The sequence below is a fragment of the Trematomus bernacchii genome, unplaced genomic scaffold (genome assembly GCF_902827165.1).
Source record: "Trematomus bernacchii unplaced genomic scaffold, fTreBer1.1, whole genome shotgun sequence".
In the NCBI taxonomy this organism is placed as follows: Eukaryota; Metazoa; Chordata; class Actinopteri; order Perciformes; family Nototheniidae; genus Trematomus; species Trematomus bernacchii.
The window spans coordinates 411,073-437,247 of NW_022987664.1; the positions used below are offsets into that span (position 1 = coordinate 411,073).

The window sequence follows — 26,175 nt, forward strand, 5'->3', positions numbered from 1 at the left end:
CCCGCTTAGCTCTTATCTCCTTCTAAAGTTTATAAACATTTGAAGCTCGCTCCCTCTGTCCTCCTCATGTTTTCTATGGCCATAATTAAGCAACATTTATGTCTCCGCTCTGCTCAGTCTCACATGCTAATTGGTGACACTGCAGTTCAGCTTTTGTCCAATTACTCCCGGCTCTCGCTGGCTTGATTAGCAATCAGTTTCTCTCCCTTTCCTTTTAAAAAACAGCCGTGAAGCTCCGCAGCGCTAAGTGGCTCATGAGCCTTCCCTGAGCTCGCCCACTTCATTTCAAAATGACCTCCGTATCAAAGTCCACTTCCTCCGCGATTCTCTCCGGAGATTAGTCTCGGTTTGTTCAAATAGCACTTTTCCAGCTTTCAGACTTACTTTATTTGCTTCAGCACCAACAGGAGTAAATGTTTTGGCTTCGACACGCAGAGGAGCAGAGGTTGACGGGAGGAAATTCTCACTTTTCAACACATGCAGCTTTTAACCTTTGAGTCTCTTGAGTGCATTTAAAGACTTTCCACTTAGAGCTCAGCACTGTTTGTTTTCATGCATGACCATGACTACAGATGTCCTCAATCGTCTGTTTGTTCCTGCAGGGTTTACTTTTGTACAGCATCCTTTTCTCTTTATATATGTATACTGTATAGTTAATTATCTAACCCTACTTTAGTAAATGTCTTTCCACTATTTACCTTATGCAACCTCGGCTAACTAGTAAACATTAGCTTTCTATCTAACAATCTATCTGTACACAGCATACATGAGTACATCCCCTCTGAACATCAATATATATGTCAGCTTAAATCAAGGGTTGCAAAAACCAGTACACCCCTGATTAAATTAAACAAATGTGACATATATTAATACTTAGTACGTTAAACAAAACACAAGACCTGGTGGCGTACGGGAAATACTTAAATGCATACCGTAGTCTCGTAAAAACACGTAATTTCTTAAGTTAAGTTAATAATAACGTCTTGACTTTTGGTGGCAAACGGGACTCAAACTCACGTCTTCTAGGAATAAATGATTGCTTTTGCTCCACCCATCTTTGTCGCTAGTATGTTAAAAATATATACAACACCTGGTTGTGTACGAGAAATACTTGAATACTTCACGTATAACGCGACGTAGTCTCGTACAAACGCGTTATTTTATAAGTCAAAATACTGTTGTTTTGGATTTTGGTTGCACTTAAACTCTATGAATAAATTCTTGCTTTTGCTCGACCCGTCTTTTGTCGCTCTTTATAATACTAGACATCATTAGTTGAGCCTTTCCTAATAACTATATGCACTATAATGATATTAATGAGAAGCTGCTTTACAAATCTGAAGAAGTGAGCATGGCCTGCAAAACCTCCTTCTGCTGTGTCTTGATATTATTGCTCTGGGCTCAGTGTAGTATCTGAAGACCGATCGTATTATGATCACGTCAACATTTTTATTAACTCTTCTCTCAACGGGACCAACGGGAGGGCAAGGATCAGAGAGTCTTTAAATAAGAACCAAATCCCAGAGGAGATCTCACACTGGATGGAAATAACAGTCTCATTCACACTGACATTTTAATGGAGGCCCTCATCCTCATCCTCATCATCATCACCTGTGATATAAAATGCCACAGATGTTCACACTGTCCAGAGGTGGGAAGTAGTGGAGTACAAATACTTTGTTACTGTACTTAAGTACATGTTTCTGGTATCAGTACTTCACTCAACTACTTTTAACTTTCTACTTCTCACATGTTGAACACAAATACCTGTACTTTCTACTTCTTACATGTTGAACACAAATACCTGTACTTTCTACTTCTTACATTTTGAACACAAATACCTGTACTTTCTACTTCTTACATGTTGAACACAAATACCTGTACTTTCTACTTCTTACATGTTGAACACAAATACCTGTACTTTCTACTTCTTACATGTTGAACACAAATACCTGTACTTTCTACTTCTTACATGTTGAACACAAATACCTGTACTTTCTACTTCTTACATGTTGAACACAAATACCTGTACTTTCTACTTCTCACATGTTGAACCCAAATACCTGTACTTTCTACTTCTTACATGTTGAACACAAATACCTGTACTTTCTACTTCTTACATTTTGAACACAAATACCTGTACTTTCTACTTCTTACATGTTGAACACAAATACCTGTACTTTCTACTTCTTACATTTTGAACACAAATACCTGTACTTTCTACTTCTTACATGTTGAACACAAATACCTGTACTTTCTACTTCTTACATGTTGAACACAAATACCTGTACTTTCTACTTCTTACATGTTGAACACAAATACCTGTACTTTCTACTTCTTACATGTTGAACACAAATACCTGTACTTTCTACTTCTTACATGTTGAACACAAATACCTGTACTTTCTACTTCTCACATGTTGAACCCAAATACCTGTACTTTCTACTTCTTACATGTTGAACCCAAATACCTGTACTTTCTACTTCTTACATTTCCCAAACAGGCTGGTTCCTTTAGTTTGAATGTGTGTTTGGTGGCGTGATCATTATTATTTAGAGTCATTGCGTGCCTATTGATTTGAACACGATCCGTGTATCCATCATTTCCTGGTCTTCTCTAAAGAAGAGGGACCAATGAAAACGTTGTCATGTTGCCGTTGTTCAGCATGGAAACATTCATTAGCTAACAATGACATTATTGTTCTATTAATATAAAGGGAGGGTCAGGTACTCTTTAAAACAGCTGCTAGTTATGGGTACTTTTTACTGAAGTACATTTCAAAGCCCTCTTTACTTTCACTTGAGTAAAGAAGTTTAGTCAGTACTTCTACTTTTACCAGATTATTTTTAAACACGAGTATCTGTACTTCTACTTGAGTAAAGGATGTGTGTACTCTTGCCCTCTCTGACGCTGTCAAAGCAGCCATGGTTGGTGGGAAAGCATTGAGTTTATAAGTGTGTTTAGATATTTAAAAGAGCCATCTGGTACAACTTCATCTCCCCTATTCACATCCACATTTGCTGAAGTAATAACATAAACACAAAGATAGAAATACTCAATTTGAAAAAGAAAGTATTTTGAAAAAGGCACATGTCCTCTGGCTGATAAACACATGTTCAGTCTCCGTTTGTCTCTACGCTGAGAGCTGATTTGCTGATTTGCTGATTTGCTGCAGATGGAAAGCTGTTTCCCATCGTGAGATATCTGTGGCTCATGTTCAACGAATAGCTTTTTGATTTTACACTCTGCCCGCCAGCACTCAGATGTGTTCTCCTTCACGTGTGTGTTGATCCTTGTTTAAACTAAGCCACCACTTAAAACAGCAGGAACACACACACATGTACACACACTCTCTCACGGACTCATTCCCCGGCTGTTCGATTGCTGTTACCTTTATATCTACATTAGCATCACTTCTGTCACATGCTTTTATTATAGGGCAATACTTATGTTGTCGTATAATGTTTTTATAATTTTTATGCTACGACGTTTGTATTTGTTTTTGTCTTTGCTGTTGTTTGCCCTTTGAGGCATTTTTGGTGATTTGGGGCTATAATACATTTTGATTTGATTTGATTTGACCTGTGGCTGCACCGTTTTAAAGGTCACCTGTTCTGCAAAATCCTCTTCTTCATGTGTCTTCTACATCAACATGTGTCCCCTCTTCTTCATGTCTCTTCTACATCAACATGTGTCCCCTCTTCATGTCTCTTCTACATCAACATGTGTCCCCTCTTCTTCATGTCTCTCTACATCAACATGTGTCCCCTCTTCTTCATGTCTCTTCTACATCAACATGTGTCCCCTCTTCTTCATGTCTCTTCTACATCAACATGTGTCCCCTCTTCTTCATGTCTCTTCTACATCAACATGTGTCCCCTCTTCTTCATGTCTCTTCTACATCAACATGTGTCCCCTCTTCTTCATGTCTCTTCTACATCAACATGTGTCCCCTCTTCTTCATGTCTCTTCTACATCAACATGTGTCCCCTCTTCTTCATGTCTCTTCTACATCAACATGTGTCCCCTCTTCTTCATGTCTCTTCTACATCAACATGTGTCCCCTCTTCTTCATGTCTCTTCTACATCAACATGTGTCCCCTCTTCTTCATGTCTCTTCTACATCAACATGTGTCCCCCTCTTCTTCATGTCTCTTCTTCATCAACATGTGTCCCCTCTTCTTCATGTCTCTTCTACATCAACATGTGTCCCCTCTTCTTCATGTCTCTTCGACATCAACATGTGTCCCCTCTTCTTCATGTCTCTTCTACATCAACATGTGTCCCCTCTTCTTCATGTCTCTTCTTCATCAACATGTGTCCCCTCTTCTTCATGTCTCTTCTACATCAACATGTGTCCCCTCTTCTTCATGTCTCTTCGACATCAACATGTGTCCCCTCTTCTTCATGTCTCTTCGACATCAACATGTGTCCCCTCTTCTTCATGTCTCTTCTACATCAACATGTGTCCCCTCTTCTTCATGTCACCATTAGCCAATCACCAACCAAGGTAACCCCCCCCCCCCCCCCCCCCTTATCACCTGAATCTCCTCCTAGAGCACCATTGAGTTCTTTGTAACCAAATCTCTCTCAGAGGGGCGTGGGGAGGGGCTCCTTATTTTCATCTAAAGTAACAGACAGAGAATCAGCACTTTGGAAACAGGGCTCAAACAGAGGGGATTATGGGATGCTGCAATGATCTGTTTGGTGTTTCAGCCAATCAGAGACAGGCTCTGGATATATCTGAGACCTAAAATAAAGTAATGAAGAACAGCATAATAGGAGACCTTTAAATCTGCACCTATCAGGAGGCTCAGTGGAGTGTTACCCTCCCCTCCCCTCCTCTCCCCCCCCTCTTCATCTTCCTCCCTTATGCCTCGGTAATAGCAACAATTAGCCGCTGCGCTCCATTGGCTGAGCTGAGCGCATTAACGGCGAGGCGGAGATAATACCGACTGAACGGGGGGTTTTAGGGCCTGATTGGATTTGAATCCCAGCCAGAGGACAGAAAATCATTCAGAGGCATTTAGTAACTGTATTTGTCTTGTAATCTTGTATGTAATTGTTCTGGGGTGTGTTCAGTGTAGTGGGGGTCCTCGTAAAGGCACAACTGTGCAAGAAAGTAGAATAATTGTAACATTTTATTATAATAATGCAGTGAAATTCAATTGCACTCATTCAAAAATAGATATTGCTGCACAAACAGACACCACAAAGAGCTACATATTAAAGAGACAAGACGATGCATTCAGGAACAGGTTGCAGATACTTATAGATACTTTTATATATATTCGTATTTTTGTATTCGGGATTGGGTGAACAGTAATTTGATCTCTCTCTTGACGGATAAGAAGTCAGAATACATAAATATTTTTAACCTCTTTAAAGTAGACAAATCCTCAACATAATGTGTTTGTAATTAGCCCAATATCACAAATTACACATAAGTCTATGGGCTTTACACTTTGTACATCTTACACAATCCTCGGCCTAAAGCTGGCTACACACCAACCCGATTTTGGGAGTCAGAGGCCGTCAGAGGCAGTCGGGCATTCGCGGCGCCCTACTCAGGTTGGTGTGTCCCGCACCGTCGTCTCTTTACGGCACCTTTTCACACCTCCCAGAGGTCAGAGAAAGTCGGCCCAAGCAATCACTCTGATTGGCTGTTCACACTACCGCTGCCTGGTAAGGACAGTTATTGCCACTCGTCGACTGAAGTATTTGCGGTGTGTTCGTAGGCGGGCGGCGTGGCCGACGCAGGCGACGTAGCTGACGTAAAAGTCGGGACGCCTTCGGTACGCGTTCTTTGGTCTCAGGTGGGTGTGTAGCGGCCTTAAACCTTCACAGGAAACAATCCCCAAACCCCCCACAATTATCGGGGAAAACTGTAAGAAACCTTGGGTAGAGAAACAGGAGGATCGCTTTCACAGGACGTGCAATAGATGTCGTGTGTATAGATTACACTAAATAATAAAATAACAACTAAATGACACAAATGATCGTAGAGATGGATCCAGGAGGATGTCACACACAAGTTGTCCAGGTGCAGCCAAAATAAGTGTCCATCAGGTGCAGCTACGACACAACCGGACCATGTTTGGTTGCATTCTACAACGGCCATGCACATTTCAATTTAGAGAAACACGCTGCAGTCTCAAAAATGATGCAAATAAAAAAACATTAATGTGCCAAAATCAGAAGGAGTCATGTGATCACATTGTTAAAATAAGCCCGTAAAACATTGTAGGTGAGTTTCCAACAACAGAAACAGTTGTCCAGCTTTATAATCCTGAACGTCACCAACTGGAAGTTCAAACGGTCGGAAGTTACAGTGTTGACGGTTTTCATCCAATAAGGAAAAGGAGGGGGTTTCCTGAAGTGGAGTGAAGTGTCTGAGTGCAGCTCAGAGGTCGATGTGGTCGCCTCTTTGTAGACCGCTTCTGAAAATGTCACACTCATTACGGCACTAATACCCTTCACAATCATCTCCTCATAGAGACACATGGAGGACACACACACACACACACACACACACACACACACACACACACACACACACACACACACACACACACACACACACACACACACACACACACACACACACACACACACACACACACACACGGACAGATGAAGAGGAGGATTGTTTCCGAAGTTGCTGTGTTCAGCAGTTTCTCTTCTTTGGGCGCGCTTGTTTTGAGGTCTTGTCAGAAGTTCTGGTTTGAGAGAGGAGCTTTGTGCACTGAAAACTCTGGCCTGCAGACACTGAACCGTCAGAGTGTGTGTCTGTGTGTCTGTGTGTGTGTGTGTGTGTGTGGACCTTGTTCTTTGTGAGGGAGCATCATGTCGCTCGTTGACCTCTCACCGCCCTTGTCTGCCCTGAAACCCCCGGCTGCCTGTGGTCACGGCGGTTTATTATCTCGCCTCAAATCTTCTGAGAGTTTCTCTCCTCTCTGCAGAAAGTGGAGCACAGTGAACGAGTGTGAACACACTGTTTCGTGGTTGTGTGATTTATTTATTTCTTCTTGCACTTGAAGGTGTTTTTGTTTCAGCGTAACTACAAAGAGTAACACAAGCTTTAAGTAGATGTTATTTTAAATGTGCCCCTAAGTTGAGTTACTGTAAATAAAGTAATGACAGAAAAGATGCATACAAACATAAGCTCAAACGGAAACTGCAAAGGATGATTACTACACGAAAACATGCATTGTTTGTGCTTTTTCTTGCAATAACTGTTGTTGTTCATCAATAAGTTGTTATGGCTAATTATTGGACCATGTGTGGTGGCCAACAGGTGCAAACAAACACTCTACATCGGCCCAAAACATTTCCATTTAGAGAAACAAGCTGTCGTTTAAGAAGCTCAAAACACAACGGAGACCAGGGGACACTAAAGAGTGACGCACACAGCTGGGAGACCAGGGGACACTAAAGAGTGACGCACACAGCTGGGAGACCAGGGGACACTAAAGAGTGACGCACACAGCTGGGAGACCAGGGGACACTAAAGAGTGACGCACACAGCTGGGAGACCAGGGGACACTAAAGAGTGACGCACACAGCTGGGAGACCAGGGGACACTAAAGAGTGACGCACACAGCTGGGAGACCAGGGGACACTAAAGAGTGACGCACACAGCTGGGAGACCGGGGACACTAAAGAGAGACGCACACAGCTGGGAGACCAGGGGACACTAAAGAGTGACACACACAGCTGGGAGACCAGGGGACACTAAAGAGTGACGCACACAGCTGGGACGGAGCGCTTGGTGACGTTCAGGATTATAAAACTGAACAACTGTCTCTGTTGTTGGAAACTTACCTAAAATGTTTTATGGTCTTATTTTAACAATGTGATCACATGACTCCATCTGCTGTAAGCTAGCTAGCTAACGTAGCTACAGTTCTGTTTTGCAAACATTTTGTTTATGCAACTTCTAATAAACGCTCTGCATGTGTTTTGTGTTTTTATATTTGAATAGTTTCTAACTGCAGCACATTTCTCTTAATGGAAATGTTTTGGGTTTTTGTTGCGGGTTGTTCTGTATCATTAATTACTTATTTGAAACATCCAACAATTATATATTCAATTGAACATTGAAGGCATTTAAGCAGGTGGTGCTGCCCTGTTGTTATCCCACATTTGAATCAGAGAAATTCTGCATGATATTTACATTTGTTTGCATATTTCGTCCCCTCCTGCAGCTGTTTCCTCTCTCTGCTGCTGGTCGCTGCTGTGGTGTGGAAAGTCAAACAGACCTGCTGGGCCTCGAGACGCAGAGAGGTAGGACATCTTCATCATTAAAGAAAAATCTCCCTCGTCACCGGCTTGAGCTTCAATCTCAGGATCCATGTATTGATGATCCTCTCCAGAATGGAAGTAGTCATCACATACAGAGCATCAACTAGTTCCTGAACAGTGTCCTTCACATGCTGATATCCAAGAGAGGGAGTTACACAGTCACAAGATGGAGGAATAGAAAGCAGTATTCAATGTTTACTTCAGATTAGCTCCACGTCAGAAATGATCATGCTTGTCATATGTCTATCTCCATAGAGGCTGAATCATCATGTTAATCACATAGCTATCATATGCCTCAAACAGTCCTGATGCTCTTCTAGGTAATCATACATCCTGTCATGTACACAGCTACAGTTGGGATACCTTTGCTATCATGCTACTCTCATATTGGAAGAGGACATTCAGTGTTTTCTGAACAATCATCAACGCACATGTGGTTGACTGTGGGTATAATAATGTGTGATTTCAGTGCATTACACAGTGTATGCATACATTTGAGTGGTGTCAAGCTGTGTGTGTGTGCATTAGATGCAGCTGCTACATTATATGTTGTGAAGGGTGGGTTAATATCACCAGCAACCAGAAGAAAAAAAAGATCTCTAGGCTTAACGAGCGTCGGCGTGACGATAAACAAGACCATCCCCCTTAATTAGTGCTCCTCATGAACCAATTAACTCAGACGAAGTGACGCTAAACGAAGCGGAATGGAGTGATATTTCACTTAAAGGCTTCACCAGATGCTGCATCATTTCATATTTACTCCTGACCACTCACACACACACGCACGCACGCACGCACGCACGCACGCACGCACGCACGCACGCACGCACGCACACACCACACACGCACGCACACACACACACACTTATCCCCATGTATGACTTGTCTTAGGTCCATGCTCTCTCAGCAATAACACACGGTTGCTTTCTCACTTGTTTTACGTTTTTTTTGGGGCATTTTTTCTGAGTCACCAGGGAGGAATAAGTGTTGCAGCAAAGATAATAGTCTTTATTTAACTAGTTTTTTATTGATGTAATCCACACACACTCCACAGGGAGCTATTGTGTTTAAACACACTTGTTGGTTTCTGGTCCCCCTCCTGCCACCGCTGCAGAAAGAGCTGATGCTTTGATGTGCAAATTAGCTTCCAGTATTCAAATGTTGGCGAAATGTTTAAAGGCTTTCACGGAAAATCTGCTTTGATGAGGAGGATTTGTAATCTCCTTGATTTCCTGAACTTCTTTTGTCACTGTGAGATGTTACTGTAAGGAAACAGGAGTAGTACTGTAAGGGTTATTGTACTTTGTACATATTTGTTTCAGTATTCATGCCTAAAATACTTAAAGGGGCCCTATGATGCTCAATTTCAGGCTCATATCAGTATGTAGTGTCTCTACTTTAAAGAGTCCTCTCCTGCTGATGTTCAGGTGTATATCATTATGTAGTGTCTCTACTTTAAAGAGTCCTCTCCTGCTGATGTTCAGGTGTATATCAGTATGTACTGTAGTGTCTCTACTTTAAAGAGTCCTCTCCTGCTGATGTTCAGGTGTATATCAGTATGTAGTGTCTCTACTTTAAAGAGTCCTCTCCTGCTGATGTTCAGGTGTATATCAGTATGTAGTGTCTCTACTTTAAAGAGTCCTCTCCTGCTGATGTTCAGGTGTATATCAGTATGTAGTGTCTCTACTTTAAAGAGTCCTCTCCTGCTGATGTTCAGGTGTATATCAGTATGTAGTGTCTCTACTTTAAAGAGTCCTCTCCTGCTGATGTTCAGGTGTATATCAGTATGTAGTGTCTCTACTTTAAAGAGTCCTCTCCTGCTGATGTTCAGGTGTATATCAGTATGTAGTGTCTCTACTTTAAAGAGTCCTCTCCTGCTGATGTTCAGGTGTATATCAGTATGTAGTGTCTCTACTTTAAAGAGTCCTCTCCTGCTGATGTTCAGGTGTATATCAGTATGTAGTGTCTCTACTTTAAAGAGTCCTCTCCTGCTGATGTTCAGGTGTATATCAGTATGTAGTGTCTCTACTTTAAAGAGTCCTCTCCTCCTCTCCTTAACTAAAGCAGACCCTACCTATAGAGGTGGCAGATCTACTTTTCTTGCAGAAATGGTTGTTGTTTTTCTTCCTAACATAAAGCCACTGAAGGCTGTAGTCTTCTCACTGTTTCATTGATGATAGCAGAGACAATGAGACACATATTGTTATTATGTTCTGCTTCACTGCTGCTTTGTAACAGAGCTTTCTCTCCTGCACCAGCGAGAGAGAAATGAACAAAGCTAATCAATGAGCTGAATGCTTGTATCATCTGCTTGTGTTGATGTATTTAGTGCCCGGCTGATTATAATGGAGACAGACTGCAGTTGTCAGGCGCCTCGGGGGCTCCGCAGATAGAAGGTCAATAAAACCAGATTGATCTAAAATATAGATATTGTTATTGTGATAAACAAGAGCTGTTTATACTGATCGTTGCTTTCCAAATAGGGATTTTGTGCTTCTTTGTTCTGTTGCTTTATACAGAGCTGGCAATGATTGTATTTTTCTTTACTGGAGAGAGTTTAGCCATCATGAATCCACAGTATGTGCTCTTCAAAAATATAAAAAAAGCACTCCACGGTTTTCTGATGGAGAAAACTATTTTTTGTTTGGCCACAGCTACGGTTTGTTCTCCTTAGCAACGGTCTGTTATCCTTAGCAACGTCTGTTATCCTTAGCAACGGTCTGTTATCTTTAGCTATGGTCTGTTCTCCTTAGCAACGGTCTGTTATCCTTGGCTACAATCCGTTCTCCTTAGCAACGGTCTGTTCTCCTTAGCAACAGTCTGTTCTCCTTAGTTACGGTCCGTTATCCTTGGCTACAATCCGTTATCCTTAGCAACGATCTGTTCTCCTTAGCAACAGTCTGTTCTCCTTAGTTACGGTCCGTTATCCTTAGCAACGGTCTGTTCTCCTTAGCAACGGTCTGTTCTCCTTAGTTGTGGTCCGTTATCCTTAGCAACGGTCTGTTCTCCTTAGCAACGGTCTGTTCTCCTTAGTTACGGTTCGTTATCCTTAGCAACGGTCTGTTATCCTTAGCAACGGTCTGCTATCGGAAAGGAGCAGATCTCAGAATGTTCGAAATTGACCAATCAGCATTGTGTATTCAACTCATGACTCATGTTTTAGGCATGCAGTCTGTCTTTACACCTATATTTGATGACGTCATTACACACTTAATGTATATAATATCCTGCTTTATATTGTATTTACTGTCAATCGACTCTTCAATAGTGTTTTATTTGTAAGACAGTTTATAGATTTTTTATCTTCATGGTCAACTTGTATATTTTCTATTTTCTTAATGCTCTTTTCTACACTTAATTGTCTTCTGTATCGCAGTAACAGATGTTAAGAAAAGAAGACAGAAAACACAGTTCAAAGATATTTTTTAACACATTTTAAGTCAGCTTGCCCTCCTCTCTTCTTCATTGTCCTTTGTTTCCAATTTCCTACCTTTTTCATTATCTTGCTTCACAACCAGAAGCTAAACCTGATTTTATTCCCAGGGTTGTGTTTTACTATAAACACAAATATAAAAACAATGGGAATCTAACAGAATCTGACATTTTGAACATGCGTCAGCTCCTGTTTTGGGGCTTCTCATTAAAATGCTCACTCGCTCACAGTATTTGGTTTCACTGATGACTTTTTAACGAATCTAAAGGACAAATCCTGACAGAGGTTCCTGTATTGTAAGAGCAGAGCAGCGGAGAAATGTCATGCTTGTCTGAATACCATTTCTTAGAAAAATCTGTGAAATGCTTTCTCTTTTTTATTTAATCCGGCACTTTGTGAGTGAGAGATCGCAGTCTGAGGACATTTCTTTGTGCCTTTCCAGATGAATTAATAATACGATGAGAAAAGTAACACAGGACATTAACTGTACATGATGATGAGAAGAAAGTGAAGTTTGATTGCGAGATGTTTCAAATTATTACATCCAGTTATTCAAAGGCAAAGATTGTATGACAAAAAGTGACATGCTGAAAGACAGAGAGAAACAGCAGGTTTTCCGGGTGAATACAAAGAACAACAGTGCAGTAAATGCAGCATTGCGGTGCTGCTGTGATGTGAGACCGGCTCTAATAAATAATGAAGCAGAGTGTTGGCCGCTGCTCCTCACACTGGGGAAACAATGCTAAACAAACACTGTGATAGTCCAGGAACAATAAGGACAATTTAGACATCTTAAAATCAGGCAAGTGATTACATTTTAGTTTGGGAAGTGGCTAAGCAGTGAGCTTTATTGCGTCCTTCTTATCTCCGCCGAGAGTTTTACAAGTGCAGAACTGATCAGGGACAACAAATATGAGCTGAAGTGCAGCTAACATAACTATCTTCGAAACAGGAGTTTAGTTGGATAGCTTTAGAGGAAATGGGCAAAACTAGTGTGCACTTTGCAACAAGTTTGAGAGTAAAGTGATTATGTTACGAATAATATGCAGCAAGTAGGTAATAGTGAAAATAAAACACCTACCCTAAGCCAAAAGTAGCACATTATCCCCCTTATTACTCGACTACTTACTAAATAACCTGTCTGTTTGCTATTTAGCTAGCGAACTAGTGAATCTTTGCTTTCTATATATCAAACTAGCTAGCTACTGTAAAGTAAGCTGTCTTCTCTACGAGTTAGCCACCGTTCGCTTTCTCTCTAACATATTGTCTAGTTTATATTAGCTACCGATCTAACAAGCTAGCTAGCACATTTTAGCAATCTAGCTAGCTCTGTCTAAATTGGTGGCTCTCATAATTTAAAGGGGACCTATCATGCAAAATGCACTTTTCTGAATGAAATGGACTCAAGGCCGGCAGCCTGTAGCCCATCAGTGACACCGCTGCTCCGGCGAGAAAAATGTACTTTAATTTTGTCTTTTCTACATGAATATGTGTCCCCGGTGTTCCAGGGAACTCACCAAGTGTCAGAAAACACAACCCTCTCTATTTTCCTCCATACCCAAATCTCTAAAAAAGGGGCTGCAACGGATCTGATAAAAACTGATCCAGATTTGAACACTGTCCTGACGTCAGGACGGTGGCGCTACGGCTATTGGGCCAACTCCACCAATCAGGAGGAGACAGCCACGGCCATTGCTGTTCGAAAGCGCTGGAGACGCTGTAGTACATATGCCAGGCCTGTAGATGGTGCTGTTCTCACTGAATCTGCCCTTGCTAAAACAGATCTAAAAAATGTCAAATTGAGCAAAATGAGGCATGGCTAAAATGCATGATCTGTTTGGTATTTTGAAAAAAAAAAAGTATAAATATGCCTTATATAGGTATGGTCCTACACTATATTATTCAAATATAGCATGATAGGTCCACTTTAAATTAGAATTATTATTTAACACCCTATTGTTAGACTCGCAGTGCATTGTGATTTATTGAGCAGACCGGCTGCTCTCAAACAGCTAGCAGCTCCTCACAGCTCCACACATTGTTGTTCCCAAATATGCATTATTACAATAAACAAATCACATATTGGTAATCTAAATGGTTAGTTTCCTGCCTTAAAACGTGTAAAAACGATTAATTTAAAAGCGTAAAAGCAGTTTCTTTGACAAATAAAGATTGAAATAGCAGGAGGTGCTATTATGTTATAGCAATTACGCTCCAACACCATGAGAAGCGCCATAGAGCAGTCGAGACATAAGGTGAATATGACTTCCTTTTACTTAAGAATACAAAATAATATTTGCACTGACACATAATATATTAAAGTGCCGTTATCTGCTCCCTCTCGTTATGTTATTAGAAATCAGAGTAGCTCTCTCTAGTTGTTTCCTCCGTGTGAAGTATCATCTGCCCGCTGCTCTCCGGAGATCTGCTCCAGTAGGAACCGCAGCAGAAGGTGAAAATGGGATCTGTTCTCCGTTAATTATGGATCACAACCAGCCACGGGACTACGGAGAGAACCCGGGTATTAATAGAACCACATCCTCTTTATGTTAATAGTTTTTCTCACACTTGCTTTTTATAACCAACAATCACTTTTGGATACGAGATCAAACAATCAAAAGCTACTTTGAAATTCTAATTCTGATGCGCAGAGACAGCTAGAAGTCTCTGGTTCTCCGTAATAGGGTTGCCCCTCTGAAGACTGTGTGTGTGTGTGTGTGTGTGTGTGTGTGTGTGTGTGTGTGTGTGTGTGTGTGTGTGTGTGTGTGTGTGTGTGTGTGTGTGTGTGTGTGTGTGTGTGTGGTGTGTGTGTGTGTGTGTGTGTGTGTGTGTGTTGTGTGTGTGTGTGTGTGTGTGTGTGTGTGTGTGTGTGTGTGTGTGTGTGTGTGTGTGTGGTGTGTGTGTGTGTGTGTGTGTGTGTGTGTGTGTGTGTGTGTGTGTGTGTGTGTGTGTGTGTGTGTGTGTGTGTGTGTGTGTGTGTGTGTGTGTGTGTGTGTGTGTGTGTGTGTGTGTGTGCGCGTGCCTCCACCACAGCTAATATCGCCTCTCGACCCGATAAATAAGTCAAAAGACAAATGAAAAGCTTGGAGAGAGAGCCAACAAGATTGAGGTCCTCTCCTCCCCGATGACTTCTCACATCAATTTTTTATCACCCCCCCCCTTTCTCCCTTACATTGACTCTAACGTGTCAAATAGCTAATTAAAACTTAAAACACAACTTTTCTTTGGCATTGTCAGAAAGACGGAGTTGAATATTTGTATGGACCTACAGCCTCTAAATTAAAGGGTTACCTCACTAAAGTGAAATAAATTGTGTTTTCCTCCACTACATGTATTTGATACCTTTAGTTACTTCACAGATGTGGATGAATGATGTGAAATATAATCAAGTGTTAAATCAGACTTTAGTTCCACCTGGAGTAAATCCACAAGCTACCCTGCAGTATACAAAGTCATTCAAACTAGCTGCACCTTTACCAGCTTTGAGAACACTTTAATGATCAATCATTATAAAACATATCATATATATTATTCTGAAATGGACCAATCTGCACAATGACTACTTTTACTGTCGCTACTTTCACTATATTTTGATGATAATACTTTTCTACTTTTACTTGAGGAACATTTTGAATGCAGGACTTTTACTGTAACAGCGTATTCCTACACTCTGGTACTTCTACTTTTACTCAAGTACAAGACCTGAGTACTTCTACTTTTACTCAAGTACAATATCTGAGTACTTCTCCTTTTACTGAAGTACAAGATCTGAGTACTTCTACTTTTACTCAAGAACAAGATCTGAGTACTTATACTTTTACTTAAGTACAAGATCTGAGTACTTCTCCTTTTACTCAAGTACAAGATCAGAGTACTTCTACTTTTACTCAAGTACAAGATCTGAGTACTTCTACTTTTACTCAAGTACAAGATCTGAGTACTTCTACTTTTACTCAAGTACAAGATCAGAGTACTTCTACTTTTACTCAAGAACAAGATCTGAGTACTTCTCCTTTTACTCAAGTACAAGATCTGAGGAACATAACATCGGGTTCCTTTTTTTCAACAGGTACTTGTAACACAATACATTTTAAAGTAACCCTCCCAGCCCTGATTATAAAGACCAAATTAGACGAGATATCATAACTCATGGTTTAAATCGATGCACAAACACTTGTAAATAAGCGAATGACTCCCATGTTCTTTGTAACTGCCTCACAGTAAATAAATCCTGCTCTCCCGTCCATCTGTCTCTCTATAAAGTGATGTTTATTCCTCTGCTTACTGCAGTCATTTCTTTACTCACAGACAGATGTTACAGCAGCTTCATGAGTTTCCTGAAGAGTTTCCAACACTTTATCTCAGACAGGCCTCAGATTAAACTGAATTTGTCTAAAGTTTGTTATTCCAGAAACCTCCCTCTCTCACATTAATTCCCTCAAATTAGATGTTTGCGCTCCTCTTGCACGGGGCAATTAACATATTGTGTCACTTCCCCCCCTGCTCTCATTACTGAATTACACTCCCAGATACTGCGCTCTGCATTACAGCGGGGTGAAAACTCGCAGCATAATGAAGAGCGCTTGATTAAAATTTAAGTTTTAAGGCTGTTTTGTTTGTTTAGGACGTGTCGGCAAACTCATTATTCTGCTGTAAACGCTTTCCTGAGGTCTAATTTCAAACTGCTGGCTGATGAGTTTAAGGTGCTTAAGTTCATTTAATGAGAGATGGTGTCAGAAGTATGGAGTTATTGAACCACAAGCCATTTATAAAGACAGTAACGAGGCATTATTGGATCGCAAAGCAAACACAACTTTAAATACAGAAGCTTAAAATTAGATTACGTCGCTTCAGGAGCTTTTTACTCCACAAACTATTTTTTTAATTTGCTTTGTGTAACTTTTGAGGAGATGTTGTGCTCTGATTGCTCTGCAGGAGAGATTAGCATGTCTGGAACACTGTGTGCCAAAGTGTGTGTGTGTGTGTGTGTGTGTGTGTGTGTGTGTGTGTGTGTGTGTGTGTGTGTGTGTGTGTGTGTGTGTGTGTGTGTGTGTGTGTGTGTGTGTGTGTGTGTGTGTGTGTGTGTGTGTGTGTGTGTGTGTGTGTGTGTGTGTGTGTGTGTGTGTGTGTGTGTGTGTGTGTGTGTGTGTGTGTGTGTGTGTTGTGTGTGTGTGTGTGTGTGTGTGTGTGTGTGTGTGTGTGTGTGTGTGTGTGTGTGTGTGTGTGTGTGTGTGTGTGTGTGTGTGTGTGTGTGTGTGTGTGTGTGTGTGTGTGTGTGTGTGTGTGTGTGTGTGTGTGTGTGTGTGTGTGTCTTTGTCTTTGTCTTTCATTTAGCTGGCATTAATCGAGGTGGCAGATTAGTTGAAGAGGTTTAATGTGGCTGTGTGTCTGCGGATGGACGCTGTGTAAACAAATCCAGGGACCAGTCAGACACGCACACACACACACACACACACACACACACACACACACAGCAGCTTATTGTACAAAAGGGTTTAAACTTTCTTTTGAATTTCCTGAACTGTTGTATCTCCGTCTTTGCTGTACTGTATCTGTGTGTTGCATAGTTAGTCCTCCTTACATCACACACAGGTAATGTACACAGTGACACTGATTCAGACTCTCTCAGGAAGTCGTCTCTATCCTCTCGTTGGGAATAAGACAAACATGAGAATGCTGTGAATGTCGCTCGGCTGCTATCAGCTGACCGCCGTCGCCCCCCGCAGATCAACGTTAGCTTGAAGGTGTTCAGAGAGAAACTCACTTAAAAAAAGCACCGACACGAGACAGGAGGGGGGAGAAAGAGGAAGAGGAAGAGAGAGACAACGGGGAGTTTTTGTGAGGGACGCTACAAGGACATCTCCCCCGAGCCATATGGTGGTGGAGATGTTGTCCGTTTAGTTTAGGATTTTTACCGGGAAGCGCCGTAAGCAAGCCGTCTGACATAATATATCATCCCTCTGTTTCACTCCCCTTAACCATCAGCACTGTTGGGAGAGTTACTTATCAAATGTATTTCGATAGTAGAAACTACGGACGCTGACAGCTTCAGAAACAATGCAAATATAAAAACACAAATGTTCCTGTACTCATGAAGAAACATCTTCAGCAACTTGACAACACATGCAGCTTTTAGAGAACATTCAGCAACTTGAGGAGACATGCGTAGCGTTTACTAAAAGCTGCAGAAACCAAACGCTGCAAGAAGCTCAAACACAACGGAGACCAGGGGACACTAAAGAGTGACGCACACAGCTGGGAGACCAGGGGACACTAAAGAGTGACGTACACAGCTGGGAGACCAGGGGACACTAAAGAGTGACGCACACAGCTGGGAGACCAGGGGACACTAAAGAGTGACGCATACAGCTGGGAGACCAGGGGACACTAAAGAGTGACGCACACAGCTAGGAGACCAGGGGACACTAAGGAGTGACGCACACAGCTGGGAGACCAGGGGACACTAAAGAGTGACGCACACAGCTGGGAGACCAGGGGACACTAAAAAGTGACGCACACACTTTTCTCTGTTTTGAGCATCTTGCAGACAACATAAATTTAACGTAACCAAGATATGTTGTATCAGAAATGTTGTCATCCTCTCAGAGATTTTATCTATTTCTTTATACCTTTCATTTTCTGAGTTGCATAAACAAAGTAGAAGCAGTACCTGTGTGTTGCTACCTATCATCTCTTAGCCTCACATACAAATGACTCCCATAAGTGTGCCGTCGTGCTGACTCTGTGATCTGCATGTAGGAAGTGTTGCTCAGATCAAAGCTGAACCTCTGCAGAGTGTTGTGAATGTAAATGTGAATTTAAACGGTGCAGATGCAGTCTTTAAGCTCTGCTAACAGGCCGGTGTGGGTGTGAGACTTCAGGATGCTAAACATATCTCTGTCCTCTCATAATCCATGTCCTATCATAAACCAGCGGACAATGATGATCCTAATCCTGCTCTAAGAGGCTTTTCATAAACTTCAGACACACACGCACGCACACACACACACACACACGCACGCACGCGCGCGCGCGCACACACACACACACACACACACACACACACACACACACACACACACACACACACACACACACACACACACACACACACACACACACACACACACACACACACACACACACACACACACACACACCCCCACTGCAGGACTTTTAATAAGGGATAAGAGCTATGAATACACCTCACTTTATTTTGGATCAAATGCTACTAGACTCACTGCAGGTGTTTCCCAAACATCAACATACTGAAAACATGCTTTTAAGTGCCTGCAACTTGTTCAAAAAACTAGAAATAAAACTATACTTGCTCCCTTATTTGTATTCCAAATTAGCCGACTAATGCACAAGTCAATTCACAGTAAAATAGATCTCCCCCTTTTCAACACTATATCTCTAATAAAGGCACTCCAAAGAACTCTTAAAAAATACATTAAATCAAAAAATAATTGCCAATGGTTAAATATGTAATGCAAACATGTGAGCAAATGCTGTTTTGGGACCCTTTACATCTGAAAATATACAGTTCTTGTAGATTTTTCACTTTGAACAAGAGCATTTATACAGAATAATCTAAACAAAATCATCAATAATGTATATATTTTGTAGAAGGTCTACCATTGAAATACACCATAAACACTGGTATATTTGACTGTATATATTACATTACATTACATTACATTACATTACATTGCATTTAGCTGACGCTTTTATCCAAAGCGACTTACAATAAGTGCATTCGACCAAGAAGATACAAACTTGAAGAAAACAGAATCATATAAGTACATCAGGTTTCATAGAGCCAAAACATTTCAAGTGCTACTCAACTATCTTTAGATAAGCCAGTTCTTTATTAGTATATAAGTGCTTTGTTAGTCATTTTATTGCTCGAAGTGGAGTTGAAAGAGATGAGTTTTCAGTCTGCTCCGGAAGATGTGTAAGCTTTCTGCTGTCCTGATGTCAATGGGGAGCTCATTCCACCACTTTGGAGCCAGGATAGCAAACCCACATGTTTTTGCTGATGGGAACTTGGGTCCCCCTCGCAGTGCGGGTGCAGCGAGCCGTTTGGCTGATGCAGAGCGGAGTGCACGTGCTGGGGTGTACAGTTTAACCATGTCCTGGATGTAGGAAGGGCCAGATCCATTCACAGCATGGTACGCAAGCACCAGTGTCTTGAAGTGGATTCTAGCAGTTACTGGAAGCCAGTGAAGTGAGCGGAGGAGCGGTGTGGTGTGGGAACATTTAGGAAGGTTGAAGACCAGACGAGCTGCTGCATTCTGGATGAGCTGCAGAGGTCGGATGGCACATGCAGGCAGACCAGCCAGGAGGGAGTTGCAGTAGTCTAGGTGTGAGATGACGAGAGCCTGGACCAGAAGTTGCGTCGCTTTCTGGGTATATATGACATTAGGTAAGGTGTTTTAAAGGCAGTGAACAGTACATTGAATGTATTTTTTGTTCGTTATGAATGAAAGATGAAGGTCAAGTCTTTCAGAAAGCGTCCATCAGCTCTCAGTGACCTTTTCACTCAGCACTTGACATCTGAAGAAGAAGATTGCTGGTAAAAACATGTTTTTCCACTTCTGTAGGAGCTAAAATGCCTGTTGTGCAATTTCTTATTATTTGTAATAGTATCTACATTTCCATTTAAATCACATTTAATTGTTATTGGTTATCACGTGGGTGTGGTTTATTGGTATTTAGGCCACATGTTGAAGGCCGTTTTTGTGGATCACAAAGAGCTGAATTGCTCCGACACTTTCTGTTGACCGTGTTTTTCCCGGACTTGGATATTGTTTGTTTTGTGTCTTTATTAAACACCACAAACTCTAACTGCAGTACCGACTCTTGTATGAGTCACTACGAAGAGCAAGCGTCGTAGCCTCTATTAGCGCCATAACTCATAGGGAGATTTTGCCGCTACCACTTCAGTTTCTGAACAGTGAAGACTCCGGGAACCGTTGTTAAATATTATTTATCTTCTGTTGTCTTGATGGATTTCTCGTTAACACATGATGTTGCAAGTTCGAGCTCTAAAAACATCTGGATTCAAATATGAATTTGGTGTTGCGCATTCACTCAAATTGGTCTTCAAGGATTCAAGGAATATTTATTGTTATTATGCAACACATGGGGTGCATCTCACTTCGGTTAAATGGATTCCTTGCGTCCCTCACTTGCATCGTTTCCTTGCGACTAGTCCCTCCCACCAGGGAAGCATGGAGAGACGCAAGGAAACCACGAGAAGCAGGGAAATGAGTTTTAAGAGCAATGGGACGTCGTTTCCTCCGGAGCGTCACGTGAAGCGACGTCCGTTTGTGATGACGCCGCACAGCTGATCGTCTGACAGCAGCCAGATCAGTGCATGCGCTGCATCGTCCAATCAGTGAGCGATACACAGTAAGGGGGCGGGGCGAGTGTCTGAGGATTTCATCGGAGGATGGTCTGGTAGTTCCTCGATTATCTCTCCTCCGTCCTCACTCCTCGATCCTCGATTATCTCTCCTCCGTCCTCACTCCTCGATCCTCGGTCCTCCGGCACAAATAAGGCCACTGGGACGCTACTCAAGATGGCGCAGACAAATCAACTTCCGGTGATACCGAGCCCGAAGAGCGAGGAAATGAAAAATAACCGAAGTGAGACACACCCATGGTTGCACAACGAAATGAAGTAGAAGCTTCACAGGGAATTACATGACACAACAGAAAGTGCAATTGAAACCACATTACAACTGCTAGATCTGTTGTGCTAAAGTGTTACACCTGTGTGGTTTGGATAAGATCAGATAAGAAAGACCTTTTCTGATCCTTGTAGAAAAACACTCACTTTTTACTAAGTTTTTTATTATTTAAAGAGGATTTTGGGCTCTTTTCATGCAGAGCACAGCTTCACATATCTACACTCATTACACAAAATAGCCTTCCTCTAAACTCTAAGTTACTCTGTCACTTCAGTTTAAAACTTTTTTAAATGTAACAAACCAAACATGCATTTAATTCGTCGAGTGCAGAATAAAATCTCAGTCCAATTAGCCGCTCGCACAGGGAGTTACCCAGCAGTGGAACGAGTGCTGTGGCAGTGATTTGTTTATGAAGCAGATTAAACTGAACCTAACTTCATTTCAGATACAAATATCAGGCTGACATCAGGAACACTGTTGCATCAAGAACAAGTGGGAGCCAAATTGCTTGTGGGGATTAAAGGAGAGGCTGTTTACACACAAAAATAATGAAGAACGTCCACAGAGATGGCAGGGTATGGAAAGCTAACAGTGCCACAATACACACACACCTTCTGAAAGGTCACCTATTATGCAAAACCCTCTTCTTCATGTCTCTTCTACATCAACATGTGTCCCCTCTTCTTCATGTCTCTTCTACATCAACATGTGTCCCCTCTTCTTCATGTCTCTTCTACATCAACATGTGTCCCCTCTTCTTCATGTCTCTTCTACATCAACATGTGTCCCCTCTGTGTAAAGCAGGGGTCTCCAACCTTTCTTCATCTGAGAGCTACTTTGAAAAAATTAAAGTGGCCAAGAGCTACTTGCATCACATCGCTTACATTTATTCACATAACCCTCATCAGTTGAATTAAGCTATACTTTTGTACACGTGTGAAATTGCAATACCTAAAGCTTATCACAAATCTTAACTTCACATCAAGGTCCAAGAAAACGAAGATTTCTCACATATTATTACGGCCCTCATAGGGAGTACATCACTGAAAATTCACATAAATATCCTTAATCACCACCTTACAAGCATTTCACTCTTTTGTACAGTCAGTGAGATGAATGGCGCTGCATGGAGTCCACCATAGAGGTGTATGCTGGAGTGTACCCACTTAGGTTCACTCTAATAGAGTCATTTAAATGTTCATCTGTCAGTATTGTTCTGTATTTAGATTTCATTCATGTCAGAAAAAGCTGCTTCACAAAGGTTTGTAGAACAGAACCAAATAAAGCAGACATTTTCCGTGCTGCTTGGTGAATGTTCTTATAGTTTTCTGGGTCCACAAGGCTCCAGAAATGTTGTGAGTTTTACTGAGACTTAAACTGAACATGATTTTGGAGATCTCCACAGGATTGACACTGAACAGTTGTTCAGCCATCTTTTTCTTCTTCTTCTTCGTCTTGACATTAAATTATAAACCATAATAAATCAATTGTATAGGTCTAGCCTCCCTATATCTGTGTGTGAAATTGTTCCATCCTCAAAAACTAAAAACTAATACTTGAATGTGGCATCACACACATGACTTAAAGGTGGGGTAGGTACGTTTGAGAAACCGGCTCGAGATACACTTTTTGTTATATTCCATGGAATGCTCTTAACATCCCGATAGCAATTAATATATTAAATGCTTTGACAAAAAATCCATAAAAAAATATCATCTGTGGAAGCACGACCAATCATCTGAGCCGGCCCGGCTAAAATAACTGGATGGCCTACCTGCCTGTCAGCCTTCCATCTGTGCACAAACTTATCTCGTGCCCTCCTTGGTCATGTGCGCGTTCGTGTGTGTTGGAGGAGGGGCTCTGTAAGGAAGTGGCAGATTTTCTCCGGCTGTGTATTTTCAAATTCTAGCGATCTCGAGCTGGTTTCTCCAAAATTACCTACCCCACCTTTAAGTCTGAACACAGCAGACAACAGGAGTATTTACAACAGCATTATAAAAACAAAAATACTGCATGTGGGTGCACACTTACATTCTCTGTCTTACTGTTACATACATCCCATGAATGTATGAGATTAAGTTAGCTTCATCATATCTCAATCAGTGATTAAGTGAATAATAAAGTTTCTATCGGGTCACTATCAGCCTGTCACTCATTATTTTCAGGGAGGGGGCGGGGTTTGGAGGAACAGAGGAGACGGTGATCGCGGAAGCTTTCCTCCTGCCTTCACAAACTTTACACAAGTATTTATCAACTGAAAATAGCAAGAGGACATTCATACTCTGCAATCCAAGACTTGATTAAATCCACCAAAAACCTGACATGACGATAACGAGTGTTTTTCAAAAAACACAAATCCCTCCCTGTGTGTCTCTGAGGCGCAGCGACAGGGCCTGATTCAGAGCGGGTCATTCTGCTGTTGGTTCTGGACTGGTGTTGGTGGAGAAAGCAGACTGCTCCGTGTGTGGTGTCTCCGACTCGCTGTGCTGCTGTCACATCCTGCTGCTGCTGCTTGAGCTCTGCGTCACCGACCATTTGATATTCGTGTGACAGAAAACATTCTAAAATAAAAAAACGTTATTGTCCAGCCGCGGCCGAAAAATCAAGAAGCAACCTTACTACGCTATAATCGATAATCGAGCGGCGAGCTACTGAAAAGCTACCGGTAGCTCGCGATCGCCATGTTGGAGACCCCTGGTGTAAAGAGACTCTGAAAGTTTCAGGAAAAAAGATTATCTCTCTTTTTGTCCTGATCCATTTCTATAAAAACCTGTCTGAAAATGAGCTGATTAGATTTCGGCCACTTTATGATGTCATAACGATGTTTTGTCTTGTGTAACCATTAGCCAATCAGCAACCAAGGTAACCCCCCCCACCTTATCACCTGAATCTCCTCCTAGAGCACCATTGAGTTCTTTGTAACCAAATCTCTCTCAGAGGGGCGTGGGGAGGGGCTCCTTATTTTCATCTAAAGTAACAGACAGAGAATCAGCACTTTGGAAACAGGGCTGAAACAGAGGGGATTATGGGTAATGCTGCAATGATCTGTTTGGTGTTTCAGCCAATCAGAGACAGGCTCTGTATATATCTGAGACCTGTAATATATGGTTGAGAAAGAACTTTAAGTTTAACAAGCCTTTTTCAGGGGTTAGACAACCACATGTCAACTTTATTATAACAGGCGGTGCTTGAATCTGAAGTTAATGGACAAAAAGGAACTGAGGTCAACTCATCATCCTCTCTCCTTCAGGGATAACACACACACAGCTACCATGGCAACAATGCCTGAATACACACACACACACACACACACACACACACTCCTAACACACTCCATTAAAGAGGCCCTGAGTGACTCTCATTAGAGAAGCTCTCCTTCTCCTCTCGCTCCTCTTCACAATCTGCCAGCGTACCTTTCACTTTATTTCTAACTTTACCGAGACAACAGGTAGAGGAGCACAGACAACATGTAACAGGATTATATCATCAGGATAGAAAACAAGGTAACTGTACCTGTAAACAATCAAATAACTGTAAATATAAAACATCTTATTGATATTTATTTTCTTGTTTTTATTTGCATTGTATTTGATATTGAGGTGATCTAAAAGTAATCAAGATACATAAAAATGAGGTTTAGCTAATGACTACAGTTGTATATACTTCACTAATATACTTTAACATATATGAGATATGGATATGAGCACCAAATATATTACTACACACATTTTAATATTTCTGCTTTTAAACCTTACGTCCACAGTTTTCCTCCCAAACAATTACCAAAAGATGTTCCTGAAATATTGAACTACTTTTATATATTTTAATGTATTATTTTACTTTTTTCTAGTTTTCCACCATCGCACAAACACATAAAATACATTCTAGAGATACAAGATGACTGTAAAGCGTATTCACAACTGTCTTTTTGTAAATAATGTGCATACTTTATCATTAAGTCCACACCTCTTCATTAACCCTCCTATTGTCTTCGTTTCCCCCCCCTTACTTTGGTGTTCGCGGTCAAATTTGACCGGTCCTGTTTTAACTGCTATTACATGAACACAAAAACCATTAATCATCACCAAATTTCATTTAACACCCTTTCAAACTGTAAATATTGTATCAGACTACTGGTATACATGAAAAACTGCAGTAAATATGCAAAGAATAGACACTGAACATGGATTGCGTGTGCCAGGTGTGATCCATGTGGGGGGATGGGCACATAAGAGCGGGACGCGTGTGTGTGTGTGTGTGTGTGTGTGTGTGTGTGTGTGTGTGTGTGTGTGTGTGTGTGTGTGTGTGTGTGTGTGTGTGTGTGTGTGTGTGTGTGTGTGTGTGTGTGTGTGTGTGTGTGTGTGTGTGTGTGTGTGTGTGTGTGTGTGTGTGTGTGTGTGTGTGTGTGTGTGTGTGGTGTGTGTGTGTGTGTGTGTGTGTGTGTGTGTGTGTGTGTGTGTGTGTGTGTTCGTGTGTGTGTGTGTTTTATCTGATCCGGATGGTTACTAATTCCTTTTCTTTATGGCGGTCATGTTTGAGCGGGAACACCATGGGTGTTACAAAGTTGACTAAATCATCCAAAATTCAATGAAAGTGGTGATCAGCAATTCTCTATGTTCAAATATCTACTGTGAAGGATATCATAAAGCCTTAATGCAATCGAATGTAAAACAAAAAAGTTATGATTGATGAAAGTAGTAAATGGGTCAGATTTGACCCGAAGACAACAGGAGGGACGTCT

At 41.5% G+C, this 26,175-nt stretch overlaps 1 protein-coding gene across 1 annotated transcript in view; it reads left to right on the forward strand.

Annotated features, from left to right (window-relative positions):
* The window catches only part of LOC117487108 (attractin-like protein 1), a gene marked incomplete in the record, with an annotated part of 280,186 nt that overhangs the window by 165,295 nt on the left and 88,716 nt on the right, over positions 1-26,175 (forward strand). The window contains 1 exon segment of the mRNA XM_034135755.1: positions 8,208-8,286. Coding sequence (XP_033991646.1) covers positions 8,208-8,286 — 79 coding nt within the window.